Here is a 25,730-nt window from a genome sequence, read left to right as displayed (position 1 = left end):
TTGTTGACTTTGACACAGATACACCTACCTCCTGGAGAGTGTTCTTGATCTGGCCAACTGTTGTGAAGGGTGTTTTCTTCACCAGGGAAAGGATTCTTCGGTCATCCTCCACAATTGTTTTCCGTGGTCTTCCGGGTCTTTTGGTGTTGCTGAGCTCACCGGTGTGTTGCTTCTTTTTGAGAATGTTCCAAACTGTTGTTTTGGCCACGCCTAATGGTGTGGCTATCTCTCTGATAGGTTTCTTTTGTTTTTTCAGCCTAATGATGGCTTGCTTCACTGATAGTGACAGCTCTTGCAGATGCTGTGGAAACTCGTCCTACCCCCCCGCCTTCAGATTGTGGACTTCACAGCGAGGCCATCAACCTGCGGGAATGTGCTCTATGCTCCTTCCAAGATCTCTCTCCCTCCTGTGGACACAGCTGGCTGAGCGCCACACGTCTGCTGGCCCTGGATAAAACAGGATCCCAGCTCCCCCCCCCCCCCCCATCGGAGTCTCATGTTGTGAATGTTGAAGTTCGTGCTTATATGTTTGAGGTGTTTTTTTTTTGCATAGTACAGCTACGCCCTGTCGGAAGTAACTCTGGTATGCCTTTTTTCCCCTCCCCCAACTTATCCTCATGTAATTGCTTTTCATCTATTAAGGTAGTGCGACTCGCGTTGCGAATGACCACAGTCACCAATTCTTGTCATGTGTCTTGCCCATGTATGTCTGATCTCTGAATTGTGTGTCCTGAAACTCTATTTTGTTTCTCTGTATGTCTTGCACATGTGGTAGAAATGACAATAAATGTTTCTTCTTCTTCTTCTTCTTCTTCTTCTCTTGGGATCTCATCTTGACAGTTGTCAGCAACAGATTCCAAATGCAAATAGCACACTTGAAATGAACTCTGGACCTTTTATCTGCTCATTGTAATTGGGAAAATGAGGGAATAACACACACCTGGCCATGGAACAGCTGAGAAGCCAATTGTCCCATTAATTTTGGTCCCTTAACAAGTGGGAGGCACGTATGCAAACTGTTGTAATTCCTACACCGTTCACCTGATTTGGATGTAAATACCTTCAAATAAAAGCTGACAGTCTGCAGTTAAAGCACATCTTGTTCGTTTCATTAGATATCCATTGTGGTGGTGTATAGAGCCAAAAATGTTAGCATTGTGTCGATGTCCCAATATTTATGGACCTGACTGTACATTAAGAGTCTGAGATACCATAACAAACCTGTGGCTGAAGAACTGGTTCAGTCTCTGGTAGTTTGTTTAACGTCACATTTGGAGTAACTCCGATCTCTTTGGCACATAAGTAACGCAATATTCACATTTAACTCTTACCTACAGGGATGCAGAGAATGTCGGCCTGCAGCTGCATCAGCAACCTGTTAGACGTCATTCCTCCGTCCACCTGCAGCTGATTCAAAGGTATACCACTGTCCTGGTTCATGGCGTCCAGGATCTGCAACCAGATTAGAATAACAAAAAACAAAAACAAAACAAAAAAGTCAACAAAGTAGACTGATATGAAAGAAGAAAAACTATTTTTACCTCGCGTGTTTGGAAACAGACAGCTTCCAGAGCAGCGAAGGCCACATGGCTCTTGTTAGTGAACTGAGTTAATCCACAAATGATCCTGCAACACAAAGAGATCCAGAATCAAAGACACGATTCCTCATCGCAAGTCAAAGAAAACTGCTGCTGTTGTACCCTCTGGCGCTGGGCTCCCAGTACGGTGCATAAAGGCCCGAAAAAGCAGGAACAAAGTAACAACCGTAGGATGTCCCGACGGACGCAGCCAGCTTCTCTGTAAAAGGGAGGAGAACAAAAAGGTTCAAAGTTTTTTTTATCACAGATTCTTACGGGTTAGAAATAACTTTTTTCACCATTTACTACAGAGGACAATCAAGGTTTTCCTTAGTTTTAGGGAATGGTGCAAAAACAAAATGTCCAGTACGTGGTGGCATAACAAATGACTCTATCGAAGAGTTTTAGGCCAATTTAAAGTGTCTTCCAGGATGGTTTCTACTATCCTAGGAGCCCAGAACCCACGGCACGGCAATTTGTAGTCTCACAGATCCCCGTAAAAAAACAGTGCTTCTGCTCTTGGGCACTGCGTTTTACGTCACTCTTCCCGACCTCTGTTTGATGTCAAAAAATATGAATGGGAGTCTATAGAGCAATAAGTTCTTTTCTGATCCTGTTTGATATGCGACATGGATTTCACATATGATGCCCGAGAATTTTTAAGAAACATTTTGATGCCAAAAAGGCGCTTATTTTCCTACAGTGACAAAAGTTATTTTAGTGTGAAAAGAGAGAACTACAGCTGCTTGTCTCACAAAAACTGACGTCATCAAACGAGAGGAGAGAAAAAATATAGATGAGTTTAGCAAGCTTCAAATTAGGGCTGAACGATTTTGAAAAATAATCTTTTTGCGATTTTTTTCTTCAATATTGCAATTGCGATTTAATTCACAATTATTTTTTCAAGGGGCTTTTCTCATTTTTCAACTAACGGAAGCAAAAAAAAAAGAGATCTATGTAACTTGTACGGAATATAAACAAGTTTATGTATCTACATATGTCAACAAGTTTATTTGTCTACTTATACATAAATACTCACAAGTAAAGACAACATCTTGTATTTGAAGGTGCAATGCTTTGCAGCTAGGAGCACATCCTTTGAAGGAGAATAGGTATTAGCATCAACTGTGAAAATTTATTTGCAGGAAAGAAGTGTGTCCCATTTATTGAAGTCTTTTGTGTTTAGAGTTTTTAACATGTTGTCCATGCAGAGCTTCCGTAGTTCAGTTACGTTCACAGCTGCTAGCCAAAACTCAGTGGAGTTGAAGTACAGTTTTCTAGCTTTACTAAGATATCTGTCTGTACTTATTTGATTGATGGCAGTTTTTACTTTTTATTAGACTCCAAATGTATTAATTTGGCACGTTCCTAATTCGTAATTTGTAAGAATCTATTCGGCGATATTAGCATTAGCATCCCTATGGGTTTTCCAGTGTATATTAGCGTTGTGCTAACCACTCGCTGCCAGTCAAATCGCAGCCTTTGCGATTATAAAATCTCCTTTTGTCACATCGCAATTTTATTGCATATGCAATTAATCGTTCAGCCCTACTTCAAATCCTTCTCCCAGGATGAAAGTAGGAGCATTAAACGTGGAGTAAACCATTATATATCTGTCCATGTGGTAAACAGCAGGTATGCTGGGGGACAAGACATTGTCAAATGACATAATGTATGCAACATCTTTTTATTTACAAATTTACACAAGCTAATAAATCTAAAATTATGTAACAAACATGGTCAAAACACACATCTTTATGTATCACTTTAATTGAAGTACCACATATGTGTGATTCAGGGAGTAAGGCAAAGTGAATCAGAAACACTTGCATCAGGGGACCCATGAGCCGATCGGAACGGAAGTGGAGTAGACTTACGCTCCCTGTTGACTAAATTATGGTGTGCTTCGACAGAATAAAACATTTGAAATCTTATTGTGGACGGCTTTTGTCTTGTATGGTGTATGAGGATTGCTGTAAAGTCACCGACTCGATGCAATTTGCTGGGTTCCTTATATAGGAAACTTTTTTCTGATTGGCTTTATGAACTGACCTGTATTGGAATGTTTATTATGTCAAGTGCCTTGAGACGATGCTTGTTGTGATTTGGCGCTATATGAATAAACGAACTGAATTGACTGACGGCTAAAAGGAAGGAGCCTGTCACGTTTCCTCTTTCAGAAATTCTTCAGAACTCCTAGAGAGGAAACACTGTAGGTGTATTACGATGATGGTGTATAGGGAGTCTTAAGTCACTTCCGCACCATGGGTCCCCGGAAGAACGAAAAAAATGAATGCAAGTCAATGGAGCTAAAAACGCTATTTTCTAATTCCGCTTGTTATGTGCCATGGATTTCACATAGGTGTACGTGAATTTTAAAGACTCATTTTGATACCAAGAACGCACTTATTTTTGAACGGGGGGAAACGCTATCTTAGGTTTTGTGTGAAAATAAGTTCAGGACTACAAATGTGCATCACCAAAGTGACGTCAACGAAACAGACACGGAGAAAATCAGGAAAAATAGCTGTAAGTTCAGAAAATTTCAAATCCTTTCCTCAGGAGGAAAGAACCACCATAAATCTGGCCAGGTGGTAAGTAGCAGCTACGCTAGAGGAGAGGAGATTCTGTGGTGACGTCATATATGAGACGTGCCGATGTCTGATTTGTAGTCGTGCTGATTACAAACTTTTACAAGCTGTTAACTTTCAAAGTACGTGACTCATAAAACACGTCATTATTTTTCATTTATATTGCAGTACCACATATGTGTGATTCATGGCGTAAGGCAAAGCGGATTAGAAAATAGTGTTTTTAGCCTCGTTCATTTTATCGTTCTACGGGGGACCATTGCTGTCTGGAAAGGGAGGACATGGTTCCCTATTAAGGCCACTTAGAAGCGATGTTTATTTTTTTGTCCCCAGTTTTAAGATTAATGTCAAAATATCGATAGAAAAATGTAACTGTAGTTTTAGAAGAATAAATGTTTAGAAAATACTCTAAATTACATTTCCAGATTAAAGACAAAGTCGAATCGAAAAATGAATTTCGAACTCCAGAACAAAGTCTACACTCGAGTCATGGCTGCACAGGAAGTGCTACATTCAGATGTTGATGATGTTGACGTGTGTAATCGTTTAAGGTGAACTTTACTTCTCCAAACTGAGGCTGTTCAGGAAGCCTGTCAAATTTGACTAAACACAGAAACATACTTAGAAATGGCTGAAACGTTGCTTCAAGAGGCCAAACCAACTAGTTTTCAAATGTTGCCTAATGGCAGGATGTACCAAGCTCTTCAGATGATCCGATGATCCCGAGATTGTCCTGCAGCCAGCGAACCACAGCTCCAGCAATGGCCACAGAGCCCTGTGAAGAGCAGAGGGTTCAAGCAGATGTTGACTGACATGTTTCCATGTGACTGAGCCCAAAATTCACTCAAGTGATGCTAATCTAAGAGATTATACCTCAAGTGCGTAACAAGCAGGCTTATCTCGACCAAGTTTGTAGGCGACTGTAGTCAGCAGACCGTGATCAGACATAACAGGCTGCAAAAAACGACAACAATAACGTCACAGTAGGCCAAAGCCATGGTCACTGTTGCATCCTGGTTTCATATACGACACCTTGGATCCAGTGTTTCGCAAAAGAAAGCATCCAGTCCCGTACCTGAAATGTAAAGCAAACGCTTGATTCCTAACATCACAAAAAAGTGCAAAAAGCTGATTTTTAATTTTTTTTAAGTCTCCTACGTGTTTTTAGCTTGGCCGTCTTTGAAACACATCTGCCCAACGAGAGCAGCAGACTGGTCGCCCAAGCACTGATTCCATTCAAAATAACAATTTGAGATTACATCCAGTTCTACATAAGGGATTATATGAAAGGAAAACAGAAACAAGACTTACTCCTGAGATGGGAATACCAGATAAAGCTCCAGATTTCTGCAAAAAGGAAAACCCAAACTGAGCTGCTTTTCTTCTTTCAGTTTCTTTTAAAATAGAGCATTCACAATTACTTATCTACTGGATGGCTTCATGCTACGTATTTGTTGCAAAAACATTCTCACTCGCTACAACCAATCACGATCACTTATTATTTGACTGCATGGCGCCAAATAACGAAACAATCTTGTTTTCTACCAGCATGTTTTTACACAAACAGCACTGATGAGGGGAACAGATGATATATTAATGTCTTCACTCCTATGTGCAACTTCGGTTAGATGTGATAATGTGTAGTGATGAGCACAAAAAAGCTGTGCCAAAAGAGTGAAGAGGTTCAGGGGTGGTGCTGGCTGGGAGGCTGAGGGTCGATGACAACCAGCAGAGCAGCATGCCACCACACAAGCAGAGGGACAGCCCACACCATCCAGTACATTTCCAAATACAATCATTACCTTTCCCTCACAAAACACACTACAAATCCAGCTTTGTGTTGAGATCTTGGCAATAATTTATTATTATTATTTTTTTTAGAAACATTCCAATAATAAAAATCAATGCAGTGGAAACTAAACTTTAATTCAAACAATGCACCAATTTTTCGGCATATTTCCATAAGCATGCTTTGATTGAAAATATTAAACTGAAGTCAGAAAGGAGCACAAAACAGGTTTTTTTCTGCCGTTAACTGTATACTTTCATGTTTTTGTGTGTTTAAAAAGAGCTGCGTGACTATAAATTTGTTTAAAATTAAGAAATAAGGCTTTTTAAAATTATCTTTCTTTTTTAAAAATAAACTGAAATTAAAAAAGAATTACAATAAGAAATGTCCAACTTGTAGATCTAAAAATTACAAATATATATTTTTTTATTGATTCTCACTCAAACTTTGCATCATAGATCATTTAGAATTTTTTGAAGCATTACAAAAACCTGTAATGAAGATGTTACTATTGGTTCCTATAGGGAGCCAAAGTCACGCCCATCTTCCGGATCATGGGTCTCAGAAGAATTCATGCAAGTCAATGAGGCTAAAAACGCCGTTTTCTCATTCAATTTGTTATGTGCCATGGATTTCACATATGATGTCCCAAATTTTAAAGACACAATTTGATGCCAAGTAAACGCTTATTTTTGAATGGGGGGAAAATTTAGGTTCTGTGTGACAATATGTCCAGGACTACAAATGCGCTTCACGAAATTGACGTCATTGAACCAGAAACAAAAGAAAAAGAAAAGAAAAACGCAGAAGAAAAATGGCTGTAAGTTCAGCAAACTTCAAATCCTTCCCTCAGGAGGAAAGAACCACCGTAAATCTGGCCATGTGGTAAGTAGCAGCTACGCTAGGGGAGGAGATTCTGTGGTGGTGTAGTGATTAATGCGACACACAGAGGTCTGTGATAAATCTGTGTGACTGGTGTGGTCCAAACACACATCATTACTTTTCATTAAAATTAAAGTACAACATATGTGCGATCCAGCGTATAAGGCAAAGCGGATTAGAAATTTTAGCCCCGTTTTTCTTTCCTCATTCTTCCGGGGACCAATGAGCCGACCGGAAAGCGAGGAAACTTAGGCTCCCTATTTCGATGATTTTATAAAAGATAAAAAGATTAAGCAATTATAATAAGGTTAACAAATAAGATAAATTGTCAAAAATGTTTTTGCTTTAATTTTTTTTTTGCCAGAGGATATCAGTTTTAAACTTCCAGCAATGGAGAAAAATACCAATGAATTTCTTTGCTTAAAAAAAAGTTGAATAATTCAAACAGAATTTAAAAAATAATATTTTTTTTTTGCTGTCACCAAACTGGAAAAAATTATATCAAAGCTTTAAAAAAAAGACAAACTGGATTTAGCTTATAAGACTCCAGTCGCTACATCTAACCCTAAACCTATGATTATTTTTAACAGGAAATAAGGAAAATCTATGAGGGTTTTTCTGCTGTTATTTGGTTCACATAAAAACCTCAGAGGATAATATTTTTGTGTTTCCAGAAGCAGAGAATATGGTTGCTCTATAAAATAAATAAAAAACTATAAATGTTAAAATGAACAAATAAATAAATACATATATAACATTAAACTAAAATATTGTTTATAACCAGACTTGAACAGATTAGAATTTTACAAAAATCACAACTCAGAATCAGCCAAGAGAACTATAATTGGTGCATTAATTTGACTTTAAATTTTCAGGCCTTAAATACCATTTTTTCATTTGAGATATTAAACATCTGAGGAAAGTGTTAGCCCACAACATGAATAAAAAGTTGGACAAGCAAGATCTATCCTGCAAGTGTGACTTTTCTAACTTGGTTTGAAGTTTGGAAATGCACTGAGGGATGGTTTACTCATTTTGGTGAAGAAGAAGCAGAACGGGTTACTTTACGTGATGAGTAAAACAGTGATTGCGAATGTCACTTACCAGGCTAGAACAAATTTTCTACCAGTGAGAAAAGAGAGACAATGGCACACAAAAATGCCTAAAAGAATTCTCAGTCAACCTTCATGCACTTCAAAAACACACCAACCAAAAATACCTGTATTATTTTACACACCAAAACACGTCTGTTATCTTTATTAGTGGCTGTTTCATTAGACTTTGATCTTGTTTAAAAAAATATAAAATATGTTGGGATGATTTAAACATTTAAGTGACAATTATGAAAAAAGTACTTACCATGAGACCATATATTTCTGATGAACTCCTCACTCTGGGCAAAATTTCCATAGGAATACCAAAATATCTAAAAAATAAATAAATAAATAAATAAATAATTGGATATTTTGATTAAAGTTCTGAATTAAAACAAACAGATGCTACTGTTTCTTTAAAGCCCCACCCTCAAAGCTTCTCTGTAAGGGGCCCTCTGCCCCGGGGGTGGTGGTCGACTGTTGCTTCCTGGGCGCTCTATAGGTAGTGTTTAAGGTGTGAGCGCCCTGACTTAGTGTAGAAACCCTGATGCTGCCGGGGCAGATGGCTCCTCTGATGGTGTTTCCTTGCCTTACCTTACTAGGCTCATCTGGACTCAGTCGAATTTAAATTTTTACTGATGTGTGTGTGTGTGTGTGTGTGTGTGTGTGTGTGTGTGTGTGTGTCTGCATATGTAAGTTAATGTTTTTAAACTGTTATGGAAATTTGGGGTCTTTTTGTAAAGCACTTTGCTTGAAAAGCGCTTTATAAATAAAATCAAATTGATTGATTGCTGTCCTCTGATTGGTCAGCTTCAGCCATGTTCCTACAATATTTAGATTTTTAAATCCCTTATTCTTACAAATGTCTGCAAATTTTTGCATCTGCATTACTGAAACTTTAGTATTTATTTTTTCAAAACACGATAAAAGATTTAAAAGTTGAAAAAAAAAGTGATTTTATGTTTAAGAATGAAAATAATGTATGTTGTTTTGCCAGGGAACATGAAATTTCACAGCTCCATACAAATTCCAGACTTTTCCCAAGTCACATTTTTAAGAGCATAAACTCAAGTCTACATTTTGTTTATAAAAAAAAATGCTGTACATTTTTTCTTAGCACTTAAAGCTTCTTTCCGGAGTATTTCTCTTATCCAATGGCACCATCTAGTGGCTGAGATGCGTATCACACAAAACCACTTTTCCTCTGTTTTTTTTAAGATGGCGACTTCACGTTTCTGTTTATAAATGTGCTTCTTTAGCTGACAAACAGCTAAAACACGTTTTACAAGTATTATACTCATGTCATGCTGTGTTTTCATATATTTATATTTTAGAGACTTTCTTGTTTGTGAAAAGTTCATCAACTCTGCATCAGCCGAGGTATTCCTTAAATGTGACGCAAGTAAGCGGTAGTCTAACGCTATTGGTTAGTTCTGGTTGACGCTCAGTTTCCTACTGCATGGAGCTCTGCAGGGCAGGAGGCGTGTTTAGCAAAAAAAAAAAAGACGTATTGCTTATATTATATCACAGTACATGATAAGATAATCACTTTTACGGATTTCTGACAAATCATACACAATTTCTGAAAGGAGAAAACACCGGAAAGCAGCTTTAATAAATATTCATCACCTGCACCTCTCACTCCCTGAATGTAAATTGAGAGTGCTAATTTTTATGTTTCTAGGGTATTTTATGTAGTACATAATACAAGTTGCAATGACTTCAGTTCTAGTTTCAGAGTATATTTTAGGCTTACATTCAACTGAGGTCTATAGAAGCCTGAATGTGAATTCTCTACCCTCTGAGTATTTGTGAGGAAACTACGAGCTACAGCAGTGAGACATATTGGGTGGAAGAAAACAATAACGACGTTTTGATCCAGGGTTTCCCTTACATAGGCGTAGCCGTGGCGGCCCGCCACGGCTGAAATCCCACCGCCATGCCTACAAGATCCCAAGTTTTTTTTTTTGGCGCCGTTTCCCGAAGAAGCAGCGGGAACTACTATGTTGTCGCTTGTGATCACAGCCGGCGGGCAGCAAGGAGCAGGCAGGGCAAGGTGAAGTTACAGCATAAGTTACTGAGTTTAAAATTAGAAAGGTAGCAGTGGATATACCGTAAATCCTCTAATACAGGCCCGGGCCTGTATTTGACTCAAGCTCATCAAGCTCCAGGCCTTTATTGGAAGGAGGGCCAGTATTAGAGGCAGGCCTCTATTTCTATTTGAACAAAATGAACTAATGGTTCGCTGGAGTTTTTGACAATTAAAATTGCGCCCACATTTTCAAAGTTAAACACATTTCTTTTAACAACGGTAGTTTCTGCTTCAGCCCTCTCCCCCCTCCCCCTGCGCAGCGGCCACAAACTCACTGATGTGCCTATAGCCTCTCGGAGTTCCTGCTGCTCTAAACATTAAAATAATTATTATATTTTATGTTCCTCACTTCTGATTACCTTCAATGTTGTCTGTTTGTTGCAACCAGCAGGTACAAAAACTAACTTGTTTTTATTTGACTATTTTTCTGTCCTGTCTGTTTATTATCTTCCTGCATCTCCTCTCAATCCTAAAGAAAAACTGCTACCTGGGTTCATATATATTCACCTTATGAGTTACCTTTGAACTGCAGTTCTAAAAGATCTACCGACCGCAAAAACAGCGGAGTGCTCGCTGCTTGCCGGCCGCATCAGTGATCGGTGCGCCCCGCTCCACAGCGAAACGCATCAGGCGCAAATAAAAGACAGAAAACATCAAAAGAAATGAACCGACATGAACGATCGCGTGTTAAATAATTTGGCAACACCTGATTGTTACTGTGGCCGTGCTCAGGAGGCAGATTACCGACTGCAAAAACAGCGGAGTGCTCGCTGCTTGCCGGCCGCATCAGTGATCAGTGCGTCGGAGGACAAGGTGATGTGCCCCGCTCCACAGCAGCGAAACACATCAGGCGCAAATAAAAGACAGAAAACATCAAAGGAAATGAACAGACATGAACGATCGTGTGTCAGTACCGACGCTCTGGCACAGCGCGTTGCCCCCCCGAGCGCAGGAGCTTGTCACCTGCTGACAGCAGGCTGCTGTCTTTTCCGAGGGCTGCATCTTGCCGGTCATTATCACGTGACAGCGACTAGTCGACGACAGGCATAAAAAGTCACTATAGTGAAGTCGACTAGTTCATACAACCCCTATTGCCCCCCAGTGTTCTGCAGCGCACGTTCTCTATGAACTTGAGATCAAATTTTCGTCTCCGCACGGTTAAAGTTACCCGGTCTATCACTCGCAAATCAAAAGTGAGACGATGACACAACCGCCCCCCGTACTTGCTTGTTACCACATTCCACGCGACCACAATAAGAGACCGGCCATTATTCACCTCCGCCGACTCCGACCAAAATTGGAGACCCGGCCTTTAATTGAATACCGGCCTGTATTAGAGGATTTACGGTAATGCTTTTTGGTTTACATGTTTCAATAGCATTAAGATAAATGAGTGTTGACGATCTTGACAGGGTTTCCTCCAGTGATTATTAGGCCAGGTTTCCCTCCCCCCACCAGGCTAAGCATCACTTATTCATGTAAAAAAATTTTTTTTTCATGTCTGACTTTAACCGCATCTAATACTGTATTACGGCGTGAGCGCAACAGCGACAACTTAAGATCGATGTGTGAGCAGCCTGAGAGGTCGGGGGTTTCATCTGAACCCTTAAAACCTCCAGCAGGCTACGCTGCACTATTGGCGTAACAACTTAGAATCAGAATCAGAATGAATTTTATTGCCAGCGCTCTTTTCAGAGTGTAGGAACTTGACTCCATAGTACAACCTGACCAAGGTTACACACACACACACATATAGACAAGACAGATACTGGCAGACCATGGGAGAAGCCATGACGGCGCTCCTTTGTAGATGAGTAAGGGAATACATGAGGGAAGTTCAGGGAGGGAGAAAAAAGGCATTAACAGGGTTACACCAGCAGGGTGTAGCACTCCAATGCAAAAAAAAAAAAAACACCCGACATGTAAGCAACAAACGTCACAGTTCACAACATGAGACCCGGTAGGTAGGGGGAGGGGAATCTTATCAATCGCGTTGAATGACCAATTAATTAAGTCCATGTTGAAAAATGCTGAAAAAAGGTGATTGCAGAGGAAATGCAGAGAAGCGCTCTGTAGGCAGACGGGACAAAAAGAGCCTTGGGAAAAAACAGATAAGGGAGGAAAAGGCAGAAGCGTCTGCTCCCTGTGAGCGCTGGAAGAAGAAAACCCGTGACATGTCTCGGAGAAAGCGTAAAAACATGTTGGACGCAATTTTCTAGGGGTGGCCATGGCCACCCCTTGGGGGCGCCCTTGGTCTCACAAAAGTTACCCCAAAATTCCACTACCTCCGCTCCGCCCCCGCAGCCGCTCGCTTCCGAACTCAATTTTTTACTGGTACCTGCTCTACAACGGCTCCGCTCCGGTGCGGAGACCTGAGGTGCGCAAACAGGTTTTCGAGATCTTGCGATACAGTCCGAGCACTAAACGCGGAAGTTAGATCCAAATGGAACGGCACGGCCGCAGTAGTGGAACAGCTCTGATTGACTACAACGGGACCGATTTCGCTGCGGAGTTCGTGCCGGAGTGGAGCAGAGGTAGTGGAATTTTGGGGTTACAAGTAACAGCGCGGCTGCCCTGTGTCTGTGTCCCCAGCTGCAGCTGTATTCTGCTCAGCAGACCAGCCTCAGCAGCTGAGTGAAGTTGGCCCTTCCCCCACATCAGAAATCCAGCATAAATGTAGCAATAACCACTCTATCTGCATGGATTTCAGCTCCGCTCAGCGCTTCCCTGCCGCAGGAACATGCAGCACATTGACGCTACTACGAGCGATGACGTTGCTACCTTTAAACATATCTGTAATATTAACACATTTCTTATCTGTGTGCTTCCTGAAAAAGTCATCTGTTTGGGCAGATGAAATAAATTACATTTTTTAACAGGTCTTATCTGAAAACGTTGAAGACAAATGTTTTAAAGTCAGTGTGTCAGGATTATTGCCTCTGCTCCCTGGTTCCTAATAACGGGTCACAGTCCCACCCTTCACCCCAACAGCATAACAGTTTAAGCCCATCTAAATGTTTATGAGCATCTCTGCTGATGCTCAAGAGCAGAACTGGGTTATTTACATTAATTCTGTAGGCTCGTGAAAACTCATAACACTGCAGTAATATGGAAAACCATTATTGCATTTAAGTAGGTGGCCTTTACCAAAATATAAATTTAAAGACACTAAGATGGAGGTATGATAACTCCTAATAAATTCAACAAACACATTTCTTTATTTCTATTGTAATATTGTAGAATAGACTGTACACTCTCTAAGAGTCCATTCTGTAGAGAAAGAAAGTCATAAATCTGAATGATGCACAGATCTGCATCGATAAATTATATACACTATAGTGATTATAAATAACGTAAAAAAATGATACCAGTCTGGGGGTTATTGTTTTAGTGGACTAAATCTGGGGCTGCAGAGACTTTGTCCCATAGCCCTAGAATAAATGATGTTGGAATGAAACTCTCTCCAGTAGCTCAGAGTACACATCTGACATAAAAATCATTTGTTAGAGACTAACACTTTGTTTACATTTTTGTAAAACTAAAAACAAAAATCTTTGTTGACTAAAACATTTTTGAGATTTAGTCGACTAAAACTAAGACTAAAATGCTTTTTCCTCATCAAGACTAAGACTAAAACTAAGATGCCCACTAGGGCTGCACAATATTAGGAAAAACCTGCAATATGCAATAACAGGGATTATTATTGCAATGATGATATTACAAAAATAATCAAAAAGAAATAAAAAAAATGACAAAAAATATCATAAAAATGAGGAAAGCAAACGATGTGAAGGAAGGGAAAAAGATAATGAACAAGAAAAGGCAATCAGTGGATCCCGGGAAAATCAGAATCAGCAGAAAGAGCAGAACTAAGCTAGCTCAGGTGTTTGCTAACCATCAAAATCAAGTGCCGTCAGCCTTGGGGGCGGGACTCTAACCTATGAGAACCCACCTGATTGGCCAAATGGGGGAAGAGCTCTATTTAATTTGTTTCAAAAAGCATCGTGCTAACGTTTGATTGACAGAATGCATTATGTGTAGCAAACATTTGAGCTGACCATTCACTGCGATATTTATCTGTTCTTTGCAAATTGCGCGTGCTGATATCGCGATAACGATATATTTGCGATATATTGTGCAGCCCTAGTGCCCACCAAAAACAACACTAGTTTTGATGCATCATTTATTTATCGATTGCAAATATTATTAGAGAAAGAAAAGCTTGTTTGTAAAACTTAAGAAAATTTTAGGAAGTTCACAAGTTGATATGAATTGAGCCTTAGGATGTAGGATTCGTTTCTTTTTTTTTTTAACTGCAGGGTTTGACAAAGGGCGAAAATAATGACGATTTGCAAATAGGAGAGTGATAAAGGTGTTTCAATTATAAGTAGGATAAATGAAAACCAGCAATCATACTTGCAAAGCTCTGGGTCCCAGTTCATAGTGTGAATATTAAACAGCATGGTTCTGCTGGCGTTGGTCACGTCTGTGCAGTGGACTCCACCTGACTTGCCTCCAGTCAAACACTGTTATGGAAACAACAAAAATAAACAAACATCAGTCTGAATTTTATATTTACCCTATTTTCCGGACTATAAGTAGTAATAATAAGTAGTAAAAATAATAAAATGTCCCCCCCAAAATGCGACTTATAGTCCAGTGCGACTTATATATGTTTTTTTCTTCTTCATTATGCATTTTATGGCTGGTGCGACTTATACTCCGGAAAATACGGTAGATCTGATAACAAATCGAGGCAGCAAATGTACCCAAATGAGCCAGGAATCAACAGTGCCAAACATGGCACGGTGAGACATGACGGCTTCGTGGACCTCGCTCACGTTATCCATCAACCAGCGGAGTTTCACGGCGCTGAAGTACGTGCTGATAGGGAGCCCCGTTTTATGCTGCAGGGTGACAAAAAAACAGCACAAAATGTCCCTTAAATATGGATGAGATATTATAATAAACAAAATCAGGTTGATTACAGGGAATTCTGAAGCTTTACCCTTAAATGGTTCTTGTTTCTTCCAGGGGTTTTATTAATGAGACGCTCAACTGTTGACTGAGTCCGAAGGTCAAGCCACACTGAGGGGAATCACATCAAAATGTCACTTACCTATGATAATGTTGCCTCTCTGTAAAAATTGTGCTACATGGCATCATCTTATACCAAGTTTTAAATATCAGCCTTACTCATATTTACTCAGATTCGCCTGTTTGAGGATGTAGAAGTCAGCCAGAGGAGACGCTGGCAGAAGATGGTAGGATTTGGAGTCTTATTTCCTGATATTCGGACATCCCACCTCGGATTGGATAATATAACCACGACTCTACCATCAACTCAGTTTGCTCTGCAACTTTGATGTTTTATCTCCACAAATAACACAAAGCCTGGAGGAGTTCTGCTGTGTGGTGGAGTTGCTAATGCTAACGGTTACCTTCTATTTGCCAAGACGTTCTTTGCTAAAACAACAAAAGCCTTCCCCGTCGCGAGTCAGGGTGGGTGAGTCCATGAATGTTAATGGGATACTTTGCAATTTTTCCATATTTTTAAATCATTTTCTTTAATCGGTATGTGCTAAAAAGACATTTTAAGGCCACCCAGCCCTCATCACCCCCTGTGGCCAGAATATTCCACTTGCAACTTCAGACTGGCGGACCGCTCTGTTGGGACTTGGAAAAAGTGGAGCTGACACACCTGTCATGTTTTAGATCATGAACACAGCTGATTTGTTTGGTTTGGTGATGAATCACTCCTGTAGACACTAAGGAAGGCTGAGGAGACATTTCAGCTGTTAGATTAAGGTGTTAAAATGACGAACGCACAGCGAGGAGATACGTTTTGATTTCTGTTCTACAATTGGACACCAGGGGGCGCTAACAGCAAGCCAAAACAACCTAGTCTCCCTTTAAGAGACAACGTAGAGCTGTCAGACTTTTCAAGTCCCAGAGTTTCTCCATCTGTTTTCTATCAGAAGCAAATGCAGGAGATAGGTGTAGGAGACTATTTTCTTGTTCAGCCTCAGGGTTTGCCCCAGCGCTTTATAAGCCTGACGGGCTGCCAGGCTTTGCTTGGTCACCGCCAGGCTAAGCGCCCCCCGCCCCAGCCCTACCTTCTCCACTGCCACGGACGACGCATGGCATCAAAATGAACCGTGCGCCCCTCCTCCGCTGTCACTGATGAGAAACGGTACCGGAACAATCGCCGCGCCCCCCCCCCCCCCCCCCCCCCCAAGACCAATCCATGCACGCACTTATCCCCCAGCTCTCACAGCCCGCCAGTTTTCGGGGGGAAACCCTGCAGCCTACATGATGTTAGATCAGCCGATGTACCTAATTAGTAAAGGCATGGTTTGTTTCCATAGAGATATGGAAATGCTTTTGTAAAAACCAGCAAAGACTGTATTCTACAAACGCAACTGAAGAAAATGAGGCTCATTCCAAACATTTAGGTAACAAACTTATCAAGAGCGTTTTAGAACCGTACCGATGGCGTTGTAGAGCGGCTCGCCCGTCTCTTTGTCCCAAACAAGCGTGGTCTCTCGTTGGTTGGTCACTCCAATAGCTACACGAAATTAAGACACAGTTGACAAAGATTTCAGACAATTACCTCCTACGTGGATTTTAACAACAGAAAACAAACCTTTTCTAAATATTTTTGATTATGTTCAGTCTGCAGGATAGGTGCTAGTACATATTATGATTAAGGAGTGGCAGGGTGCATCTACCTTTAATGTTGGAGATGTCTATGTTGTGCTGCATCAGTTTTTCACAAGTCCGCTCCATGCACTCGTACACCGACTGAAGGATCTCTTTGGGATCTTCTTCCACCCATCTGAACGGAAGGTCAAACAAAATGCCAATAAAGAAAATGAAATAAATAAATAAAAGATAAAAGAACTAAACATGAAAACAAACAGATCATGTTTTCCTCTCACCCTTCTTTTGGGAAGCTTTGCTTTATTTCTACTTGATGGTGGCTGAGCAGCTCTGCTGTTTTGGAATTAAACACCTAGAAAACATCAAAAAGGATCAAAGTTGAGGGTATAGCATTCATGGAAGCCAGCCTTGCTTTTTGTTTGTTTGTTTACGTGACTCATGTCTATAAAACGTTTGGCTCCAAACAAGCACCACACCCAGAACACAGTCCGAAACGCCTTCAGAAGGAATTTATGACTTCTCACATAAACACAAGCAGTTAGTAAAACACGTTTGAAGGAAATAACTTAAAATGTTTCCTGTTTTCATTTTCACAAGTCAACCTTAACATGTTGTAGGAGCCATTATTGTTTTGGTTTAGATTATATTATGGTCTAAGTTTATTTTGATAATGTTTTATGTACATTTCAGTTTATTGCACTATGGTTTGTATTTCCTTTGACCACTGGTGGCACTGTGGAGCCTATAAAGGTGTTGAGGTGGCAGTGCACTGGCATTTTCTGGGTGACGGGAGGTCACACGGTTTTTACCGCTTCGTTTGGTTTCATATGCCACGTCTAATTTGCAGTTATAATTTTCATCATTTACATAAACCTGGACAAGAAATAGCCATTCTGGACCCAGCTTGTGATCGTCAACATATTCAATAAATGGGACAATAAACCCAAACCCGCTTTCTGCCTGGACAATTTTGTTGAAGCGAGTCATTGCCTCCACCCGCACCCAAGGGTGACTAAAAGTGGGACTTGATAGTCACTACACATGTAATCAGAGTACACTTTCAGAAAATTGTGCAATTAAACACATTTGTATTAACTTGCTCACAAAAATAAACTATTTATAAAACTTGTTAAAAAGTTTGGTCACAATTGACTTTGAAAATTTGCTTTAATTTTGTAAATATTACAAACTTCCACCTTTTCTGAAAGCTGAACCTGTATTTCTCTAAAACTGGCAGAGTGAGGGGATAACACAATGATCATATACAACTCGCTAAAAATAAAACATAGCTCGGTGTGGTGTCCAACTATATTCTGCTATATGGTTCCATTTCTGAGGATCAGTACTCCTGAACAAACACTGATGGGGCATCCGGCCACTCTTCTCTGCTTTTACAGCAACTGCTGCCTGTCTATTTTTTCTTCTATTAAGTAGAAAATAAGAAGTACGTGTTTCAAATTAATGTCTTGAAATAGGGCTGGGCAATATATCCTAAAATAAATATCACAATACATTGAGGAGCTCACCTCAATAACGATAAATGGACGATAATTACGTGAATACGCAAAAACAAACATTGACCAATAGATGGGGCTGTCACACGTATCACATTGAGACACGTTGTTACGTAGGGCCGCAACAATGAATCGATAAAATCGATGAATAAATGCGTTGGCAACCCAGATGAGAACGAGAGATATATGTCGCAAGTGCGATGAAAAACACTCAGTGTGCGATAAACCATTTTTAGATGTAGCACTCGAGCAAAATCTTTTCAAGTTCCTTTTTTCCCCCAGAACTTTATTGAACAAAGGTAAGTTGCTTGTTATTGTGTAAGAATGTGCTAATCTAGGTGCTGTGGAGGAAACCGGAGAAACCAGCAAAGACACAAAGGCAGAAACAATCCAAAGTTTGGGATGAAAAGTGTAACTACGGGCAGATTAGCTAATGCTAACGGGTTGCAGGCTCGCGATTAAGTGGGGTTCCGAAAAAACTTGATGGTGAGAATATCTAAACACTACAAGCAGAAGAAAAGTCCCCACCATCCTGTTTATTCTTAGCTGACTGCAGCGCCCTGGAGCAGAACTGCTGCAGTCAGGTTGCTGCTTCGAGTCTGCTCTGCAGCTGTAGGATTATGGCAAGCCACTGTAGCATGTAATTCACAAACACTGTGAACATAATTTAAACTGGATTATTGCTAACCCGTACATGATAGACATGTCACCATTACATTTTTAGCAGTGGAAATTAAATGTTATTAGCATTTCCTGTAGCTTAGTACTGAATCTGTTAATGAAATACATCAAATGTTACTGATTATAGTTTAACTATCAATATATTTAGGTGACAGCTTGTTGTTTTGCACGATGTTGAATGGTTTTCTAATCATATTCAGTTGTTAAATAAAGTACATGGAGAGAAAAAAATGTTTCCCTAGAAGATTTTTAATTTTCCTGTTATATCCGATTAATTGAGTCGAGACCCCATCCGATTCATCAATGATCCAAATAATTGTTTGTTGCAACCCTATTGTCATGTGACTTGAGGCGGTACAACTTCTTAAAGGGACATGAACGTCGCCAAACTACACACATCTATCCATCTGTTACGGCTGCCAGCCTGGCCAGTGGGATGCAGGAGCCAAGATCACCCATCCCTGGTGATCAAGCCTGACACCGCCCCTCCTCCTCCTCCTCCTCCTCCTCCTCCTCTCTTCCAGGCTGCTGAGGAGCACAGCTGAGCTGAATCCTGCTGATGACCAACACCTGGATAAAAAGACTGTGCCTTCAGCAGTCTGGGAGGCAGCAGTGCATGGGGTTCTGCTGTCCTCCAGGCCTCATTTTGTTTTCAACCCCTTCGCTTGTGATGAGTTTTAACTTTTAAAGTTGTAACTCTGAGTTGAGGAGTTTAAAGGAAAAAACTCTGAGTGATCCATGGGGATCTTTGGTTGATGTCAACTTAGTTGACTCTGTTTTAAGGTTAACTCTGCTTTAGTTTTTAGACTTTTATCAACTTCGTTGTGTTTTTAAAACACCTTCAGTTTAGGTAAAACTTTTAATAAAGTTTTAACCCGGTGTTTTATATAGTTGATATTTTGTCTTTTAACCGTTAACCTTATAGTGACATTTTCGTTTTGCATCATCTTTATAATGCTCGCCATCTGTTTGCACTTGTTTTTAGAACCTTTTATAACAATTAAACCCATTTTAACTCCACTGTCGCATTTCTTATGTTACCCCCTCAGAGACAGGAGGTAGATGTTACATTTTAACACCTCCTGTCAGGGACGTAACACCATCCATCCATGTTTGGCCACTAATCAAGTGTCGGGTCGCAGGGGGCAGTAAGCCTAAGCAAGGAGGTCCAGACTTCCCTTTCCCAAGCCACTTGGGTAGCTCCTCCAGGGGAATCCTGAGGCGCTCCCTGGCCAGCTGAGAGACATAGTCCCTCCACCATGTCCTGGGCCTTCCTTTAGGTCTTTTCCCAGTTGGATGTGCCCACTACCCAAAGCTCATGACCATAGGTGAGGGTATAAAGTAGATCTACCGGTAAATTGAGAGCTTTGCATTCCAGCTCAGCTCTCTCTTCACCACGACAGACCGGTACAACGCCCGCATCGCTGCAGATGCAGCACCAATTCGCCTATCGATCTCACAATCCATCATTCCCTCACTCATGAACAAGACCCTGAGACACAAACTCCTCCACTTGAGGCAGGACCTCATCCCTGACCCGGAGAACGCATTCTACCCTTTTCTGACTGAGACCAAGGTCTCAGGTTTAGAGGAGCTGATTCTCATCCCAGCTGCTTCACACTCGGCTGTGAACCGGTCCAGAGAGAGACCATGTTCTGATGACGCCAACAGGACCACGTCATCTGCAAAAAGCAGAGACTCAATCCTTAGGCCACAAAAACAGATCATCTCGGCTGCATCTATAAATCCTGTCCATAAAACTTATGAACAGAATCTGTGACAAAGGGCAGCCTTGGTGGAGTCCAACTTACTGCCGGAAATATAGATCAAGCTCTGACACCGGTCACACAGGGACCTAACAGCCCGTATCGGAGAACCTGGTACCCCATACTCCTGAAAGGGCCTCCCAAGGGGTCGAATGCCTTCTCCATATCCACAAACACATGTAGATTGGTTGAGCAAACTCCCACACACCCTACAGAACCACCTTAAGGGTATAGAGCTGGTCCAGTATTCCACGGCCAGGACAAAAACCTTATTGCTCCTCCTGAATCTGAGGTTCGACAATCCGGTCGGCCGCCTCGACAAGGAAGCACGGAAATTGGCCCACGTGGACTCGATGTGCCCCGCCTCTCCCGGAACATTTAGGAAGTTCTGTCGGACGTGGGAATTGAAACTTCTTCTGACGGGAGACTACGCCAGACATTCTCAGCAGACCCTCAATACATTTGGACCTGCCAGGTCGAACCGGCTTCATCCCCCACCATTGGAGCCAACTCACCAGTTGCCAGTTGACAGCTCCGCCCCTCTCTTCACCCGAGTGTCCAAGACATGTGGCCACAGACCAGAAGAGACAAGAAGAAATTTGATCATCGAGCTGCAGCTTAAGGTATCCTGATGCCAAGAGCACATACGGACACATTTGTCTGAACATGGTGTTCTATAAGGGCAATCCATGACTAGCACAGAAGTCTAAAACAAAACACCGCTCGAATCATCAGAGGGGCCGTTCCTCCCAACCACACCTCTCCAGGTCTCAATGTCGTTGCCCACGTGAGCGTTAAAGTCCCCCAGCAGAACGAGGAAGTCTCCAGAAAGAGCGCTCTCCAGTACCCCCTCCAAGGAATCCAAAAAGGGTGGGTAGGCTGAACTGTAGTTTGGTGCTCAAGCGCATTTGGCCCCTCCCACAAGTGGTGAGCTCATGGGAAGGGGGACCAATGTTTCCACTTCAGGCTATGCCCAGTCGGGGCTCCATGGGTGAAAGCCCGGCCACCAGGCACTTGCCGATGTGCCCCATCTCCAGGCCTGGCTCTACAGGGAGAATCTATTCATTTTCATTTTATTATCAAGTTTATTTACACAAAAAATTATATTGATTAGAGTCAGAAATTTCCATAACAACGCATTTTTGATATATCGCCCAGCCCAAGGCCCTGTCCACACGTAGCAGGGGATCTGCCAAAACGTAGATATTTTTCTACGTTTTGGCCTGTCATCCACACAAAAACAGAGTTTTTTCACACGAAAACGGATCTTTTTAAAAATTCCGGCCAAAGTGAAGATCTGCGTTTTCTCCGTTTTGGGTGTCTGCGTGTAGACAGACAAAACCGGAGTTTTAAGGTCCGCAACGTCACTTTCCGCGACAAAAAAATGCTAACATCACGTGTGCGACCTGTGTTTACACTAGCCGGCAGCATGGATGCCCTCAGAGCTGCGCTCGCTTTATCAATTGTCCAAGCGCTTTCTGCTTGTTTGTTTTTGCAAGCGGAATTACTGCTCCTTGCGGAAGACCACAGACGAAGGACGAGGTTAAGAACGGGGGAAGTACTGCCGCCTACAGGTCTGGCATGTCATTAACAACGTATTTATCCGGGTACGTGTGGACAGAGTTTTTTTCTAAACGAGGTGGTGTGGATGCGTTTTTGGAGGGGCGGATATTTGTTTAAAAAAAAAATCTGGCTACGTGTGGACTAGGCCAAAGTCTGGGATATAATTTTCCAACTCAAAGAGAATCCTGATTATACCTTGTTTCCATGATTGAGCAATCACGTCCTGTAGTTGGAACTGGAGTCCATTTCAGATGGTCAAGTATTCATAAACTCATAAAGTATACCGTAAATCCTCTAATACAGGCCCGGGCCTGTATTTGACTCAAGCTCATCAAGCTCCAGGCCTTTATTGGAAGGAGGGCCAGTATTAGAGGCAGGCCTCTATTTCTATTTGAGCAAAATGAACTAATGGTTCGCTGGAGTTTTTGACAATAAAAATTGCGCCCACATTTTCAAAGTTAAACACATTTCTTTTAACAACGGTAGTTTCTGCTTCAGCCCTCTCCCCCCTCCCCCTGCGCAGCGGCCACAAACTCACTGATGCGCCTGCAGCCTCTCAGAGTTCCTGCTGCTCTAAACATTAAAATAATTATTTCATTTTCTGTTCCTCACTTCTGATTACCTTCAATGGTGTCTGTTTGTTGCAACCACCAGGTACAAAAACTAACTTGTTTTTATTTGACTATTTTTCTGTCCTGTCTGTTTATTATCTTCCTGCATCTCCTCTCAATCCTAAAGAGAAACTGCTACCTGGGTTCATATATATTCACCTTAAGAGTTACCTTTGAACTGCAGTTCTAAAAGATCTACCGACCAGAAAACAGCGGAGTGCTCGCTGCTTGGTGGCCGCATCAGTGATCAGTGCGTCACCGGATGACAAGGTGATGTGCCACGATCCACAGCGAAACGCATCAGGCACAAATAAAAGACAGAAAACATTAAAGGAAATGAACCGACATGAACGATCGCGTGTTAAATTAGTTTTTGAGGTGGCGACACCTGATTGTTACTGTGGCCGTGCTCAGGAGGCAGATCTACCGACCACAAAAACAGCGGAGTGCTCCCTGCTTGCCGGCCGCATCAGTGATCGGTGCGTCGGAGGACAAGGTGATGCGCCCTGCTCCACAGCAGCGAAACACATCAGGCGCAAATAAAAGACAGAAAACATTAAAGGAAATGAACCGACATGAACGATCGCATGTCAGTACTGACGCTCTGGCACAGCGCGTTGCCCCCCCCCCCCCTCGAGGAGCTTGTCACCTGCTGACGGCAGGCTGCTGTCTTTTCCGTGGACTGCATCTTGCCAGTCATTATCACGTGACAGCGACTAGTCGACGACAGGCATAAAAAGTCACTATAGTGAAGTTGACTAGTTCATACAACCCCTGCTACTGCTCCCCAGAGTGTTCTGCAGCATAATCAGCACGTTCTCTTTGAACTTGATATCAAATTTTCGCCTCCTCTTCGTCTCCGCACGGTTAAAGTTACCTTCGCGGTCTATCACTGGCAAATCAAAAGTGAGACGATGACACAACCGCCCCCCGTACTTGCTTGTTACCACATTCCACCCAGCCACAATAAGAGACCGGTCATTATTCACCTCCGCCGACTCCGACACCGGCCAAAATTGGGGGACCCGGCCTTTAATTGAATACCGGCCTGTATTAGAGGATTTACGGTAAATAAACTCCACAAAATACAGAAGAAATGGCTGAATTTTATGCTGTTGTTTTGTCCTGGTGCACGCAGGGAGTCCAATATGAAGTAAATTGGACTCAAATAATAAAGTTTATTGTACAAATGCTACTGAAATGGCAATTTATGAAAACTTTTTTAATTCACGGAAGCCTTTCTAGACTAAGGCATGTGAACATCTGTGTTTATATAAAAAGTCGTTGCATATTTCTTCCCAGATAGCAAACATTTTGGTTTTATTTTGGTTTTATTTTGGCATTAATTGGGCATTTTGGCATTCTTCTGGCACAAAAATGTTCGAAAAAGTATTTTGGTTTAAATGTGGCATAATTTTGGGTTCCCATTATAGACAATTACGTCAGTGAGTGTTTCTGTTTTAACCGTGGCATAAATATGGTTTGCCATAATAGAAAATTAGGCGGCTGGCGATTATGGCATATTCTGGGTAGCCAGACGAGAGCGGGACAGTGTCTGTGACTTCTGCAGGTGTGCTATGGGGTTATTTTGGCAAGCCATAAAACTCATCAAATGGCGGGAAAAATAGTGATCGAAGACCGGGAATCAGGACTAATTTGCTCATTTCTCCAGCATCACGACAGAGGTGAGTACTATTTCTTCTTGAATCCTACCTTTTTGTTTGCTATAGTTTTGTTTTAGGTCTGTATTGTTTGTTTTAGCAAAATGTAATATTCGGCCACGTTCCGGGTTCCAGAACTAATGGCTTGGTTTCTGCTAGTAGATAGTGGCTGTGCCTCTGTTTAGATGAGGTACAGATGCTAACTGTGGCTAACCTACAGCTAACGGAACCAGCGTCTATATACGACCAAGTGGCTTCGCCAAAGGGTCACGCGGTTTGCTGCGGCTGCAGCAGACTGTAACGGTACCGGGTGGTAGAGGGCTGCATCGGGATTGGGTCCTGCGGGACCCAACACAAGTCTTGCGGGGGAGGGCGGTGTGAATTTTGCTGCGGGCGGGAACGGTCGGCTGGATTGGGATGAGTATGATGGAGTCGGCAACTGATGTTGAAAAGAAGCTGAAACAAGGTCTTTATGACACAAAAACCAAAGCAAGGCAAGTCAGACATTTGGAGCAGTTTCTCCGATTGTGTTAATATTTCTCATTCAGGTCTCAGAAAAGTGACCTCGATCACTGCCCGATTACAGAGGAGAATAGAATATGAAACGGCCTTGATTTCATTATCCCTTTAAGCACCACACAGTAGCTCCTTTATGTTTTTTTTAAAGAATTTTATAGTTTAAGTAGCGAGTTGTTTGAAATAGCATGCGCCGATGCATCACCGGTGATCCTGGTGATGCATCGGCGTTAAAGGGTTAAAAACTAAATGAAAACAAAGTGCGTCAATCCTGACCAATGTGTTAAAAGACGTGCAGGATCCGATCAATTTGTTTTTCCCTCATTTCCAGTCACGGAGATAACGGCGCACTGGCTCTGGTGTTAATCAAGTTTAAATTTAATCTCTTTCCAACAATTTTCACAAGAAAACAAAACAGTAAAAAGCAGGGCTTGTGTTGTGTTGACCGGATAGTTCCCGTATTTGACCGTTTATTTTGACGGAGAAAGAATAGAAAGAATACGCATGCAGATGAACTGACATTTTATTGCAGATATAGCTAAATCACCCGAGAAAAGATTCCCATCTGAACATCTGAGCTGGACACTGCTCAGCGCAGCTCGCTGTCAGCGCGTACATAAGGTGCACAGCGAGCTGAAGATGTGGAGAGGGGCTTGGAGCACGTCGCAGAACCAGGGTGCATGCGGGAAGATTCCTCCCACTGAAGCGAGTGTTTTCCTAACCCTGTCTC

At 41.8% G+C, this 25,730-nt stretch overlaps 1 protein-coding gene across 2 annotated transcripts in view; it reads right to left on the bottom strand.

The window, feature by feature from the left end:
- Nucleotides 1-25,730, bottom strand: part of LOC107377249 (glycerol kinase) — a 40,327-nt gene that overhangs the window by 8,014 nt on the left and 6,583 nt on the right. The window contains exons 2-17 of one of the 2 annotated variants that reach the window (XM_015946753.3): nucleotides 16,967-17,040; nucleotides 16,757-16,863; nucleotides 16,516-16,593; nucleotides 15,034-15,113; nucleotides 14,795-14,932; nucleotides 14,442-14,551; nucleotides 8,199-8,265; nucleotides 7,944-7,961; nucleotides 5,480-5,515; nucleotides 5,327-5,394; nucleotides 5,201-5,243; nucleotides 5,042-5,122; nucleotides 4,865-4,943; nucleotides 1,701-1,797; nucleotides 1,542-1,626; nucleotides 1,332-1,452 (exon numbers count right to left, since the gene is read on the bottom strand). In XM_015946753.3, coding sequence (XP_015802239.3) covers nucleotides 1,332-1,452; nucleotides 1,542-1,626; nucleotides 1,701-1,797; nucleotides 4,865-4,943; nucleotides 5,042-5,122; nucleotides 5,201-5,243; nucleotides 5,327-5,394; nucleotides 5,480-5,515; nucleotides 7,944-7,961; nucleotides 8,199-8,265; nucleotides 14,442-14,551; nucleotides 14,795-14,932; nucleotides 15,034-15,113; nucleotides 16,516-16,593; nucleotides 16,757-16,863; nucleotides 16,967-17,040 — 1,282 coding nt within the window. The remainder of the gene's footprint in view (nucleotides 1-1,331; nucleotides 1,453-1,541; nucleotides 1,627-1,700; nucleotides 1,798-4,864; nucleotides 4,944-5,041; nucleotides 5,123-5,200; nucleotides 5,244-5,326; nucleotides 5,395-5,479; nucleotides 5,516-7,943; nucleotides 7,962-8,198; nucleotides 8,266-14,441; nucleotides 14,552-14,794; nucleotides 14,933-15,033; nucleotides 15,114-16,515; nucleotides 16,594-16,756; nucleotides 16,864-16,966; nucleotides 17,041-25,730) is intronic. The other variant, XM_070547050.1, reaches the window with a different exon arrangement.

This window comes from Nothobranchius furzeri, chromosome 2 (assembly GCF_043380555.1).
Source record: "Nothobranchius furzeri strain GRZ-AD chromosome 2, NfurGRZ-RIMD1, whole genome shotgun sequence".
NCBI classification, from domain to species: domain Eukaryota; kingdom Metazoa; phylum Chordata; class Actinopteri; order Cyprinodontiformes; family Nothobranchiidae; genus Nothobranchius; species Nothobranchius furzeri.
The sequence above is the reverse complement of the archived record's forward strand: the minus strand, read 5'-3'. Positions and strand labels throughout refer to the sequence as shown.